This window comes from Melanotaenia boesemani, chromosome 23 (assembly GCF_017639745.1).
Source record: "Melanotaenia boesemani isolate fMelBoe1 chromosome 23, fMelBoe1.pri, whole genome shotgun sequence".
Lineage (NCBI taxonomy): Eukaryota > Metazoa > Chordata > Actinopteri > Atheriniformes > Melanotaeniidae > Melanotaenia > Melanotaenia boesemani.
The window spans coordinates 18,215,232-18,229,740 of NC_055704.1; the positions used below are offsets into that span (position 1 = coordinate 18,215,232).

Sequence of the window (14,509 nt, forward strand, 5' to 3'; positions counted from 1 at the left end):
GGCTTTTAGTGCCATGTACAGGAAATCGTTTGCATCTGTAATCTGCAATGACCTCGTGGTTTTTGCTGGATAGCTGGATATCCTGATCAGAAAAGCAACTTTTATAAATACTCACTGCTGTCAGTAGGAATGGCTAATGCCAAGTCTGTAAAACCAAAGCAGGTAGAACTGTGATACCAAATAAAAAAAATAAATAAATAAAAATAAAAGAACTGTGATACCAAAACATCTGAAATCTTGAGCTTTTAGTCAATTTTTGCCTGTACCCTAATGTTTATTGACATGTTTCCAGCCTCTGATAACATCACTCCAAACTGATAACATATAAAGCAAAATCCTGTGGCAATACTCTCTAAAAAGAGAAACATGCATATCTTATGCACAGTTTTAATAGCTTAGATAAATTTATTATGTATTGTTACTTTAAAATAGTTACTTTATGTGAAGCTTCAGCAACTCTCCTTCAGTATTATATTGTGCAGACTTCCATCATGCCAGGTTTTTTTTTATAACAAAATCATTTACAAAATTATAAACCTGTTTAACTTGTATGTATTCATTCATATCTGCAAAGCCTTGCATTAAGATCAGCATTATTAGTCTGTTTAAGTTTATTTTTTTAAGATTCACGATGTTACAGTTGGTCAGTTTAATAGACTTGGACCCTGTCACAATAATGTAGAATTATTTCATAAGTAGGATTTTGGTTTGGTTTGTTTTTTTGGGGGGGCTCATTTCTTCCGTTTATAATGATGATGAGTGTTTGTAGTGGGATGGATAGAGAGGGAAGGATGGTGGAATGGAGTGGGAAAGGGAGGGTGTGATAAATAGAGAGATAAGGAGAGATGGTGCTGGGATAACACGGATGCTGATGGTTGGATAATCTTGAACAGCGTGCTCTAATTAGAATTCTTATGATACAATTTGGTGGTTGTAATTAGTGGAGATGGGCTGGCTCCTCTCCACGAGCCTTGTTAGTGGAAACACAGCTGTGTTAGAGAGGGGTGCAGACACTGTCAGAGAAACCACAAAATAACGCCTTCCTCCTCCTCCTCCTTCTTCCCCTACACACACTTGTGTGCGACTCTTTCCTGCACCATAAAATTATGTTTTGATTTCTTGTTATGCAGCTCAATTTGGTGTCCAGCGTCACCATGTCGAAGAACCTGCCCTCAGCATCGCCCCCCAACTTACCTCAGACTCCCACCACGCCCACAGCACCCATCACACCCATGGCTGCCATGCCCCAGGTGCCATCAGTACTTGGAGGAGCAAACGTCCCCAGCATGGGAGCCATGCGCAGACGCCACTCGGACAAATACTCCATGCCTTTGTCATCAGGTGGGAAAAACTACTCAGTGCTGTGCATAACACAGATTCACAAACTCATTCACACTCACACTTCAAGCTAATGAAAAGCTTGCTGATCCTATTTTCAGTGGAAATTCACCCTTTAATTTGCCTAAACTTTGAATTGAATTGTAATAAAAACTCCTTCAAGTGTTTTGGTATTAATCTGAATCCTTATTTGGCTGAAAAATTGAATCAATCTCTGACTTTGCTTCATTTAAATCAAGATTGTATTTAAATTTAATGAATGTTGAAATAGTAAATTAAAGCAATACTCCAACTCTGAACACTAGACTATTAATAGTAATCAACCCTGAATTACATTCTCACACACACACAGTCTACATATAATACACCCACATATTTTGTTGTAAACACATACACATCATTACAGAGGCTTGTTGGTCTTACCAATGTGTGAAGTCTGGTGGATTTCTAAAAGCAAGCCTGTGTTTAATCACTCTTTATGTAAACAGACAAGAACTTCCTCTGTGCATAAATATTGCATGAATGTTAATTAAGTTCAAATAATGATGAAAAATACAATATTTATTACATTAAGACATCCCATGTATTAAGCTTTGCATTTTAAATGGCCTGTCTTTGATGTTTATATTTACTCTCTGTGTTTAGTGTGAAGAAGCATAAATTATTCAACTTCAACCTATCTAACTACATGGAACTCATTTTATGGATGTATAAGTGTTTAAGATCTCTCACGAGAGAGATTAATTAAAAATGCATTTTGTTAGACATAGAAAATGCAGATTTGATGTGCCCCCCCCCCCTGCCTTTCCAATCTGCCCCACCCTTTTTGTCCCCCCACCCCACCCCCACCTTTCACCATTTTAATTTGATGAGATCTTGTGTTCTTGTGTTCACTACCTAAAGGAATAAAATTCACCAATTATTTCAGGTGGTGACACAGTATTTATTTTTCCAGAGATTGCCCCAAACTACGAGTTTTATAAGAACGCAGATGTCAGACCACCATTCACTTACGCAACCCTCATAAGACAGGTGAGTGGGAAATAGATTAACTTTGCCTGACTAGATTAAAATTAATTGCATGAATCACAGCAGCTCTCCCTCTCGCTACTCTCCGCCTGTTGGCGTGTGTGCATCAGTTACCTGGTCTCTTTAGTAAACCATTATTTGGTGTCATTTCATTTCAGGCTATCATGGACTCTGCTGACATGCAGTTAACACTTAATGAAATCTACAGCTGGTTCACACGCACATTCGCCTACTTCAGACGCAACGCTGCAACTTGGAAGGTAACCTCGCTGAGCTGTCCCTCCTCCACACACACCCCTCCTCCTGAGTCCTACTCTGTACTTTCACCAGCAGTAAAGTCTAGCCCTTCCTCTTTCTTAAATCAAACACAAAACCTCATGAAAGCATATATTTACTCAGCACAAAGCGATTAGCACTCCTCTCCCTTCACTTGTAACCATTTTCTTCAATTGAGGTAATTTTTTCTCTTATTTATTTTCCACAGTCGCACCTGTTCTGTTAAGAAATGACAGCTGAAAGAATTATTCCCCCCCTTAGATATCTTTTTCTAATTTGGCGCAATTACTAGCGGAGGCTTGGCGTGGAGAGGAGAGGGCTCTGACGCACTAATTATACAGCAACCACTCCATCATCAGCACCTTTTGTTAAGAGATACACCCCTCCTCCTATTCCAGAAACCACCTTCTCTTGCCTATCATTGGTTAATTGTGAGGAAGGATGGCTGTTTGGTTGTTAAACCACTCTCAGCTTTGTGGAAGGGTAGGCTAAGGATGCATGGGCTCTAAACTCACAAGTCTACACACAAATATGCAAACTGTTTCTTAGAGAAGGGTTAAGGCTGTGTTTGCGTGGAACTAAAGCAGGGGGAGGAAGTGAGAATGACCCTGTCATGGAGGGAGCACTCTATATTTACTGGCGCAAAAGGGCCCATTTGTAGTTGTGTCCTCACAACTTTATTGTCCTATCTGCATATAGAAAGATGATGGGAAAACATTTTTACCCAGGAGTGTTACAAAAAAAAGACCTCGATGAGTGTTAGAGTCTTCAGTGTTTTCATCCCATGGCTCTGGCCCATCATTCTGCCTTTAGCCTTTGTGGCTGTATAGAGGGCTGGAGGGAAAACTCCAGCAGCCCCTCATCAGCATGCAAGACATGTCGCAGCACTAGATTTAGCAAAGTGAATTAATTTGGATTTGGGATGCAAATGAGCACATGGGTGTGTGATCACAAATTCAGGAGGGCATGCAAAAAAGATCTGTGCCCCTTTCCAGTTTGTTAGGTATAGTACACACCATGTTTTGCTGCGTAATGTTGTGACAAGTTATGTTCTCAGTGGTTTTGCAGATGTTTGTTTATGCACTAAACATCCCAGCAGCCTCCATCAGTACTGTTTTAAATGGTTCCTCTCTTGCTTTGCTGCATAGGTTCCTTTGTTCCTAGCAATGATGTCATAGTGACTTTAGAAATATCTTTTCTTCACGTCTCCCACCCTGTACAATAACCAAGGTGATCTATTTACATCTACAGCTCCACAATTCCCTTTGTAAGCATTAGTGGGATGATCAGCGATGGGCTTGTCATTTGATTAACGGAGAGAATGCGTTAAATAAAAAAGAAAAGAGAGAAAGAAATGAAAGGTAGTTTAATATCTCAGCTTGGTCTCATCAGCTCAAAAGAGGGATCTGCCCCCCCCCCCCCACCCCACTTTTCCTTTCTCTCACCCAGAAGCTTATTAGTTCTAACTATATAGCATGCATAATAAAACTGCTCATTTGCTCATTAATATTAAAATTATCATATTCAGAGCCATGGGCATTAAGATCAATCAAATCCTGGGATTTTCAGGTCAGATGCGAGATCTGCTTATGAGGTTTTTTTTTTTTTTTCTTCTTCTTCTTTTTCTGATTCCCTTTCTGTTGAAGAAAGAGCTGTACACACCAAGCTAAGGCAAGTGATAAATGCAAGAGACGGGGATATTAAAGCCAAGGTTATTATTTGTAGAGTCTGATGCATGTTTTAATTATGATCGTATGGTCATATTAATATGATTTTTCTCTGTCTTAAGGATTTTATGATCTTGTAATTAATGAAAACACCTTTCTGGCTTTAATAATGAACATTACATCCTGTTTTAATTTAAATGCGGCTTTGATAATAAATTTAAAAGATAAGTGTGTCATGTAAGCACATGTTCAACGCCAGATGTCACACCACATGGAGGATATTTGGACATATAGATGTCAGATGCAGCTCAGCTTAATTCTAGCTCACACACATTCTCTTTCCAACACACACAATGGCCACACAGGGGCCTCCCGATGACTGTCTTTTTTTTTTTTTTTTTTCTTCCAATACTGTCATCTTTAAAGCGATGTGTCCATTAAGAGCTACGCTTTTCTGGAGCAGGAAGGGTTACTGACATCACCATTATCAAGGCCGGCATTACTGCTTCTGTCACCACCATAAGCCATTCGCTATGCTGATTACCTCCTTTTAGCCTACTTACTCTGATTGATATGTACTGTGTGCAGGACTTGTAAGAGCATTCGCTCTCACTCAATTTTTATTAATTAAATCAATGGTGCATGAATGTTAAGAATTTCTTCAAAATGTGAAAAAAAAAAAAAAATTTCAAGCCTTCGTTTTTTCCCATGATGGATAATGACTGAATACTATTTGTTTTACTTCATCTGTGTGACCCGTGTGTGGTGTCTCTCTGCAGAATGCTGTGCGCCACAACCTCAGCCTGCACAAGTGCTTTGTGCGTGTGGAGAACGTGAAGGGGGCAGTGTGGACAGTAGATGAGGTGGAGTACCAGAAACGCAGGTCGCAGAAGATCACAGGGTAGGTGTTCCACCGCTTCTCCATACATGTAGAGCTGTAGGTCAGTGTTGTTTTAGAGGATCACAGCAACTCAGCAGACACAACCTGTTGTTTTTTCTTGAATTAAGTTTATATTCTGCCTGATTAATATTAGATTGTGATCAATAATCTCCACAGAAAAATGAATTGCAAACTAATTTTTTTTTTTTTTCCTTATATTGTATCTAGAAGTCCATCTCTTGTCAAGAACCTGCCCTCCAGTCTTGGTTATGGAACTGCACTAAATGCTAGCTTACAGGTATAAACCAGAAACTGCTATACAGAACTCCGTATTAGTTTAGAAACCTGTTGACGTTTTTCTGAATCTCCCCTCTCACACCTTCTCTCTACTTCTACCTCCTTCCTGTCCACCCTCAGACTCAGAAGGCCACCCTGTGGTCGAACCAAGAAGCAGCTCTCCGTCTTTCTTTCTGTTTTTTTCTTTTCTTTTCTTTTGCTGTGGCAGCCACACTAGATTGATTGCGGCATGTGCAAATGCAAGGGCATGTGCATTAATATTTATCTAAGCTGTCATAAATGATTTGGCTTCATAGTGTACGCCGGCGAGGTGCTCATGGCAAAAACTTTAAAAATTTAATCACTGTATATAACTTTAATGCGCAGCAGGCGAAAGTGTCAGGAGTTTTTATTATTGTGAGGTAAAGTTTTTGGGGGACATTTTTTTTTTCCTTTTTTTAATACATAGCTGCTTCATGCAAGGGCATACGAAAGGAAGCTGGCGGGAGGTAGTCTGCTAAGTGTCACAGGGGTGAATAACTGCTTAAAACAGACTAAAACTAAGAATATGTTTTGAATAATTACTATGTTAAATCATATTATTCATTCATCTCCCACTTTTTCACTTTTTACACCTCTTCTAAAACTCCAAACAACTCACCCGCTTTCGAACTCTTAACTCCTTTAACTTCTAATGTAATTACACCCTCACATGCTTCTCTCATCACCCCTCAGCTGTTACCCGATGGTAACAAATCTGTGTGTCCATTTTTCCTCCCGCTTTACTTTCCTTCTACCTCCAAATGCACTGTTCAGTATGTGATTATCATTATTCTTTTTCTTTCTCCCTCTCCTTGCAGGCTGCCCTGGCAGAGACCTCCCTGCCTTTGCTGGGGACCCCGGGGCTCATGAACAGCGCTGCAGGCCCAATGGGAGGCAACTGTCACGGTCTCCTTGGCGGAGACCCATCCGGACTGATTGGAGGAAGTCCACCCAGGCTGTTAGGTGGTAGTCCACCCGGCTTGCTGGGTGGCAGCCCCCCAGGTATGATGAGCGGCAGCCCTCCCATCTTGTTGCAGTCCACCCATGACGACCTCAACGGCTCACTCGACCACCTGGACACCAACGGACACAGCAGCCCCGGATACTCCCCTCCAGTACACATGTAAGTTCCTGCAAGTAGAAGAAATATACCTGCACTTAATCCAGCCTGCATCCTGTATGCATTGCAGTTATGTGCAAGCATGCAGGGTTATGAAAGAGGTGCTTTAAAAAAAAGCAACCATGAATGGATCTTATTAAAAGCAGTAAGTAGCTGCAAATGCTGCCATAACCAAAACCAGCAATAGCAGTTGTTGTATGGTGTCCACTGATAACCATGAAATCAAATCTATGTTCATGAATCCCTTCATGGCTTTTAACTGAAGTATGGTACAGTACCGAGCAGCTGAATGTCTTCAAAATGTTAGAAGGGACAACTCACAAATAAGACAATGCAAGCTGCCGCTCACCACTGTCTCTACTTAGACTCAATTCATTGCTGTCCTTGTAGGTTTAATTGTCTGGTATTTAACCCACTGTATTAGTATCACTAGTTTGCACTGGCTGGAGGGCAAAGCTCAGTTTCCAGACAGTGTTGTACCACAAACACAGGTTTTTTTTTGTTTTTTTTTTGTTGTTGTTTCATGTCTCTGCCGTGGTGATTTCATAGTCTCTGTGGTTATACCTGAAGCAAGCATGACGTTTTGGGCAACAACTCTAGTCTATAAATAGTCTCTTATTATATATTTGTCTTTCATTATACCACTGTGTACATTATAGAGGTTCAGCTGCAATATTCTATGCAGGACTGTTCCTATTAATATTTAGTAAGTGTAGCATTAATGACTTTAAACATCTCTCTCTTCTACATCTTGGTTTTGATGTCGCTGAGTGGGTCTGTTTTTAAAGACTGATCTTATGTGAATGTCTAAGCAAATGAAGGGATGAGAGCAGCATGGAAGCACAAACACAAGCCATTGACAATGTAATGCTTCTCATCCACTGTCCATCAGAGCTCATGTAGCAAAGTCAGTCGACATAAACTAACCACTCCTGCAATGGACAAAGAATGCAAGGATGCACTTCCGTCTCCAAGCAGCTGAGTGTATTTATGAGTGCTTTTGGTTAATCCTATCAAGTGTCTATATTTTAATATATGTAAGCAGGTTTACCTCTCTCTGAAATGGAGTGTTAAGTGGAGTAAATCTGCCGAGCTCTAGACCGAATCCCAGTGTTACCACTCCCTCAGGTCATTTAATTTTCAGTAACAGGACAGCATTGCCGTTTGCGTTTCTTCTCGCCTTCTCCTCTCTATGACTACTCCACCATGACAAGTGGCTACGGAGGATGAGATGCATCCATCCATCCTTTTCTCCCTCACTCCTACCCTCTCTCCCTTCTTCTTTCCCTGCCAGCCTTCACCTAGCCACGACAACCTCAAAATGGAAGAAATGTGTTTTTCACGACTGGCTTTTTCAGTATATGTTTAAATAATAAAGAGGCTTGTAGCACTAAACTAAATAGTACATCACCTCGAAGGTCATTCTCAGGAGAGGAGTCTTCAGCGTAGTGAAGTCAATTCAACAGTTCGATAAACCTCTCCTTCCCCTAAATGTCTAAAGGTTAATGATATCTGCTTAACCGCAGACCAGCTTGCCCTGGGCCATTCTGGGTTTGCATGCGCTGAGGTGTGTATGTGTGAGTATGCATGTGTAATACACTCATGTACACCCTAAGGGGCATGCTTAAAAGAAGCAGTAGCAGTAACACTCAGGAAGACTGAAACTCACAATTAGATCTCCCAACTTGAGCAAATTGGCTGGAGTAAAATATTTTTCCTGGTTGTGATTCACCCAACTTTATCATGTGCTCAGAAAAAAATGAAAGAAAATCCATGTAATATCACTCTATTTTATGAGCCAAGTCTAGTGCTGTCATTTTTAATTGTTAGGTGACCACCCCTCTTCGGTGTTAGTTAATGAATCATAGTGTGATGTTATAAATGTCCTCAATCCCCCTCCCTCCTTTCCTCCCTCACTACACCACTTCTCTGCCCCCCCTCCCCACCCTACTATTAAGACCCCTGGACTAATGACCTTATTTGCATCCCTGCCATACCTCCGCATGATTGCTGCCCCTAATCTCCCATTGATGTGAGAGCAGGCATCTCCACAACATGCACACACAGGAGCAGAACATCACATATTTATTACAGCGCAAAGACCAGCGTTTACTCCTGAGTGACTCAGTAATGGCAGCTAGCCATTAAGTACTAAATGGCTCATCCACATATCTTAATAAAGTGTCAAAATGCTCAAGCCTGTGAATACGGCGCTGCATATTTTTCTTCTAAGCCACACAAACAACTAATGAGCTGCATATTAAAGCACGTGAGAACGTGGGGGTTCACATTCAGGTCTGACAGGTGATCAATGGGTTGGACTCATTATCATTTTGAAGAAATGGCAACGAAAAGATGATCAGGATCTTTTTCAAAAACAAGCTTTAGTATGCAGAATGAGGCATGGAGTCATGTGTAAACTAACAGTAGTAATCAGATTTGGCAGGTACTAAAGTATAATATGTACTGTTGCTTGTAATACTTGACAAGAAATTCCCATGTTCAACAAACTTTGTGTTTTTTTTATTTTTTAATGTGATTTGTCATCACAAGTGAAAGCTGTGTTATAAAGATATTTGTGTTATTTCTTAAATGTGCTTATTGCTACATACAGCCATGTTGTTGTGGCTTCTTATCTGCATCTTGTTCTCACGTCTTTCACAAATCTGAGGGACAGAAACCGAAATATCCATTTCTTCATTTGCATCCTGCTAAGATCAGCCTTCTCTTCTCATCCTACCACATCAGAATATTAATTTACAGTATTTGGCTCTGAATATTAAAGTCATCTGTACCTTTTAAAAATTCTTTTCAAATTCAACCCACCCCCCTTCTTCATCCTCTCCTCTTCCACTGATGAGGGGCAGCCCAGGAGAGGCACATCCTAATGTACCACCACTTGATAAGTCTCCCTCTCCACTCTCTGAGTCTGCGGGGACTTTCTGATGCATCTGATGTGTCAGAAATAATTAGGTTTTGTCAGATTTATCATCGTGGCACAAACCCCTCTCCCCGACTAGGTCTCCGGATCATGTTATGCCTTGTTTGTGTGTGACAGCATTATTATTCTTGTTAGCCGACCAACATTTTTTTTCCTCCCTCTCCTCTGTTGTTCTGAAGTAAAAGGTGTCCTGTGAGCAGCACCGCTGCCGCTTCCTGCCCAGCACTTATTGACGGTGGCTAAAGATATTCATCCATTTTGAGTTAAAAACATGTATCATGGTGTCCGAGCGAACTGCCGGGGCTGAAGTTGATTAATGGCAGAACCTAGCTGCCGGTTTTTCCTCTTGAGGAGCGACATGCACAGCCCCTGCATATTAACGAGTGGCTGCACTTTCTATTAACTAGATAAAAAAGCCTCTCCTCAGCCTTTGCTCCAGGGGGCTCAGGGATGAGAAATTCTCCATTATTTATCATGTGGCCTGTTTTTTTCTCTTTTTTTTTCCCTCCCCCTTTTTCCTTTTTCATGTATTTCAACCTGGTGTCATCAGTAAACTTTTAAATGCCAAACATGTCTGGAACATCGCAGCTTATCGACCTTACAGAGGCTGTCTTTTTCATGCAATTTTCATGCACTTACTTACAGTAGACGTGAGGCATCATGTCGAATTAGTGTCTTGCAAACAACATGGTTGTTACTTTCACTAGATAATGCATGACATGCTTGTTTTTCGATACAACAGAATATGTATGTGTTAGCTGTACAGCCCATTGCAAAGCAATGAAAGCACCTAAAACCTTTGCCGTGTTTTTTTAAAGCTGTAATTTGCATCACTGTAGTTAACATTTTGTCTTTGCATGATCAGGGTTTTTTCCAGTCCTAAAAAGTACACTTACCTGACATTTTTCACCAATATCATTGCCTCACAGGCCACCTGTTCACGTGAAGGAGGAGCCACTTAATATGGATGACGACGACTGTCCAATGTCACTCGTGACGACAGCCAATCACAGTCCAGAGCTAGAAGATGACCGGGAACTGGAGGAAGGAAACCTATCAGAAGACCTGGAGTGACTAGGATACAATTTTTGGTCAACGTATCCCTTCACCCAGTCGCACTCTTTCTCTCACACAGACCTACAAGACTAGAAACCACTTCACAGTCCAAACAACCACAGCTGACTCTTTGTCTCTCTCACCACTGGGACTATTTATTGAGCATGTATCCGGATAGAGACCGATCCAAAGGAACTCTCTGTTGCAGCCCTTTGGGATCCCCAAACATGAAAGACATAAGATGTCTGTTTAAAAAAAAAAAAAAAAAAAAAAAAAAAAGAGAGAGAGACCTGTTTCATTAGGAGTGGCATGGCCACATACAGTATAAGGATGATGGACTCATGGATGGGGGTGGGGGGGACATGAGACTAAGAAGCAAATCATGTTCCGTTGAAAGCTAGCGGCCTCATATACTGCCAAAAAGGAAGACATCTTATGTTTGTGAATAATCCAACCCACAGTAGTTGTTAATGTCTAGAGACAATTGCTGGTTCAATTCAAGTTGTTGCTCTGTTATCATTTGCACAGGAGTAGTCTCAGAAATTTGTCACTGCCTGTATGTTGCTATTATGAAAACCAGTATATTAATTTTAGCTTTTTTTTTTTTTTTTTTAAACCATTATTAATTTCCATGTATGATTATTAGACACCACCAACTGTAAATGCCATTCCCTGGATCATAGTAAAAGGAACCGTGGTTATAAGGCTTGTTGCAGCTGTCCAGAAAAAAAAAAGAAAAAGTTGGCTTCCAGTCTGTTATCTGTATGTGATTAAAGTTTGGGGGGGGGGTGTAAATGAAGTTGGAGAAACAATAACGGTTCGCTTAAAGCACCATTTACAAAAACAAATGCATTTCTGCATCATTTCCTACATGGTGTTCTCTTTACCTCCACGTTTTAAAGCTTTGTCTACCTGCAAACAGTCACAGGCAGCAGCTAGAAACCAAAGCCAACACTAGCAATGGCCAATAGCTTATAGACAGAAGCCACCAAACTCCTCTTGGTCCGTCTTCTGTGACTTTAAACTACTACAAAGAGAAGCTTTCATTCCGCAAACTACCTTGGAATAACCTCTGGGATTGTTTCATTTAGCCCTATACAAAGATGAAAGAGAGCGCGGAAATAAATGATGATTTTTTTTTTTATGCGTAATTTGAGAACTCAAAACGTTCACTTTGGAGATTTCCTGCCAGACGTACTGCAGGTGAAAGGTGACATGATGTTTGAACTACAGGCATTTTGTGACGGTGATTTAACCAGTAGAGAGCAGCTAACCGCAAAAGTGGATCATGACCAAAACGAAACATTTGTGTGTTCAGTGAAAGTGCAGAAACATTGTGTTATTGTGCTTTTTTTTTTTTTTTTTTCATTTTAGCACCTTTTCTTTTTCATTTCCCTTCAAAAGTCATAGTTTTCCTTTCATTTTATGTTTTTCTTCGAACCTGGTGAATATGTATTGTTTTAAGTGGGTCTGTCGAATATACTGTCACGTCTTACTTCTGTGGCGGTTTTGTTCTGAGCCGCATCCAAACCGAAACTGAAAACATTTCTAACCAAACATGAAAAATATCTAGTGAAGCCAAATAAGTCATAATTTCAAGTTAATATGAAATGATGTGGTTACCGTGTAAAAGCAAATATTAAGAGCCATTTCAGAAGAAGATATCTAAGATGAATAGTAACCTTTTCTAGGTGAGATTTGCTTTAACGTCATTAAATACTCATTGTGTGTGTCATGGCTCCTAAACTATATAGGTACAGCTTGTGTTGACACTGATGTACTCTGTATAGGTAGCCAGCTTTTTATAACACTTAGTATTTACAGTCTACTGACTAAAAAGAAGTAGTCATAGTGGAAAATACGTGCCATCATTTTCCTCTCAGCCTATGTCATCTAGAAAATTGTTGTTGCTTTAACGGTCATTTCTGTTTTCAGTAAACCAAAGTTACACAAAATTCTGCCTCCTCTTGTATGGGATAAAAAAAATCCTACAAACAACCGCACACACAAACATGCACACACACCATGTCAGAGTCTAACTTTGTTCTTGTTCTGGCTGAAAAAAAAAAAAATGCCGTCAAAGAACCAACGTGGCTTTTTGTGTCCTGCTGTAACGAGCAACGCGTCTGCCCGTTCTGACCAAAATGCAAACACACTGTGCATATGTTGCTTTTGAGTGTGATGCCAAGTCCAGGAAACCAGGAAACGTGCACATCCTCTCTCACATACACACATAGAAACACTTGCCAGTTCCACATCGAGAGGGGGTTACTGGGCCCAGGAACAAAGCTTATCCCATCAATACCGAGCTGGAGTCAGCAAAACAACTTGAAGATGACGTTCTTAATAATCTTATCACACCAAATAAAAAAGAAGCTGCGTCTTTCAGACGAGAAAAAAAATTAAATAAATAAAAAGGAAAAAAAAAAGGGTTCTCTCACTTACCCAAAAAGGCTTTCTAAAAGCTTCTACCTCTGCACAACAAATTCAGAACAATTATGACAGATTGCACGAGTTATGAGAATGCCACAAGAGCTGTTACACTTTCCTGCGCTTGTCTCATAGGACGTGGCTCAAACCAACGTTTACATTCCCTGCGTCAAGATACAGAAGATTTGCATTGTAATAGGTTGTCCGCAAACATTTGTAGAATGATAATGTATAGATTACCTGTAAGGGAATATTGTGTTTTTAAAAATGCATGTCTAAAAAAATCATTTGGTGGACTGGAAACAAGAACTAATAAAAAGAATATAATAAAACTCATCAGGATGATGGTCTACATGTACAATGCATAAGAGTGCATTACCTCAGATATACTGTTTTGGGAGGGATAAAAATCTGTCAGCCACAGAATGCATATTACCTGTAGATTTGCATGGGTTTTGTATAAATTATGGAAAAAAAAAAAAAAAAAAAGTCTAAAATAGTTGCTTGCACATAATACCAGAAAGACCTCCAGAACTGCGATCTGCTCCACTAGATTTTAGGATTGTCTGGGTTTTCTGGGTTGATTTTGTCTGTATTTTGATAACTGTGCATACTTATGTAAAAAGAAAAAAAATGTTGGTGGACCCATAAATTTACCAGACTTTTTTCTAAGAGGAAAAAAAAAATCTGTGTTTCTTTTCTGACTTACCTGAATTTTTACTGTTTCTCTCTCATTGCTCGCTAAGAATAGCAAACCTGCTTTTTCTGCATCTGCTTTGCGTAGCTGTAAGGCTTAACCTAATGTGTGTATTTATTGCTTGTACCTCTGTGCATACTTTATGAAGCATTATGTCTGGCAGTTGAGTCATGTATCCTTTCTACTGCTATCTTTCTCTAATAATTGAGAATATGATCCCCTATGTATACAGTAAATTGGGACTGTAGCAAACATATGTTTATGTAATTGGTGAAAACTTTTTTCTTTTTTTTTTTTCCTTTTTTTTAAATTTTTGATCAAGATTCAACTACTTCTTTTGATACTCATTACTGTGTACTGTGTCCATATGTTAAAGGTTCTCTGACATTAGAAGGTCATGGTTGAGAATTGTAACAGACATTATTTTCTGTATTCATGGCATTTCACTGCTGAATAAAATAAAGGACCAAAACTTGGAATTTGAAAAAGCAGCTGTCTACCTCTAGCATCAGAGTAAATTATTTTCCCTCCTCTGTCACACATGTCTTTTATCCTACAAAGGCATGCCATGAAAATCTAGCTGGCATTACACTTTTAACGTTTCAGGATCTGCTACTTCAGAGATGTGAAGGAAGAGGGATTGGTAGGGGTGTGTAGCAATAAAAAAATAAAAAAACAATTAAAATTTAATGTATATGTTACAAGGCTTTACTCCAGCTTCCAGCACCTAGAGTCTTGTTTAGAGGAGCTGGACAAG

The 14,509-nt window shown here is 39.8% G+C and overlaps 1 protein-coding gene across 4 annotated transcripts in view; it reads left to right on the forward strand.

Moving 5' to 3' along the window:
• Positions 1-14,228, forward strand: part of foxp2 (forkhead box P2) — a 96,947-nt gene extending 82,719 nt beyond the window's left edge. For 3 of the 4 annotated variants that reach the window (XM_041977381.1, XM_041977380.1, XM_041977384.1), the window contains 7 exons: positions 1,131-1,341; positions 2,267-2,370; positions 2,526-2,627; positions 5,090-5,211; positions 5,419-5,488; positions 6,327-6,631; positions 10,499-14,228. In XM_041977381.1, coding sequence (XP_041833315.1) covers positions 1,131-1,341; positions 2,267-2,370; positions 2,526-2,627; positions 5,090-5,211; positions 5,419-5,488; positions 6,327-6,631; positions 10,499-10,643 — 1,059 coding nt within the window. In that variant the 3' untranslated portion in view covers positions 10,644-14,228. The remainder of the gene's footprint in view (positions 1-1,130; positions 1,342-2,266; positions 2,371-2,525; positions 2,628-5,089; positions 5,212-5,418; positions 5,489-6,326; positions 6,632-10,498) is intronic. The other variant, XM_041977382.1, reaches the window with a different exon arrangement.
• Positions 14,229-14,509: the final 281 nt, after the last annotated feature.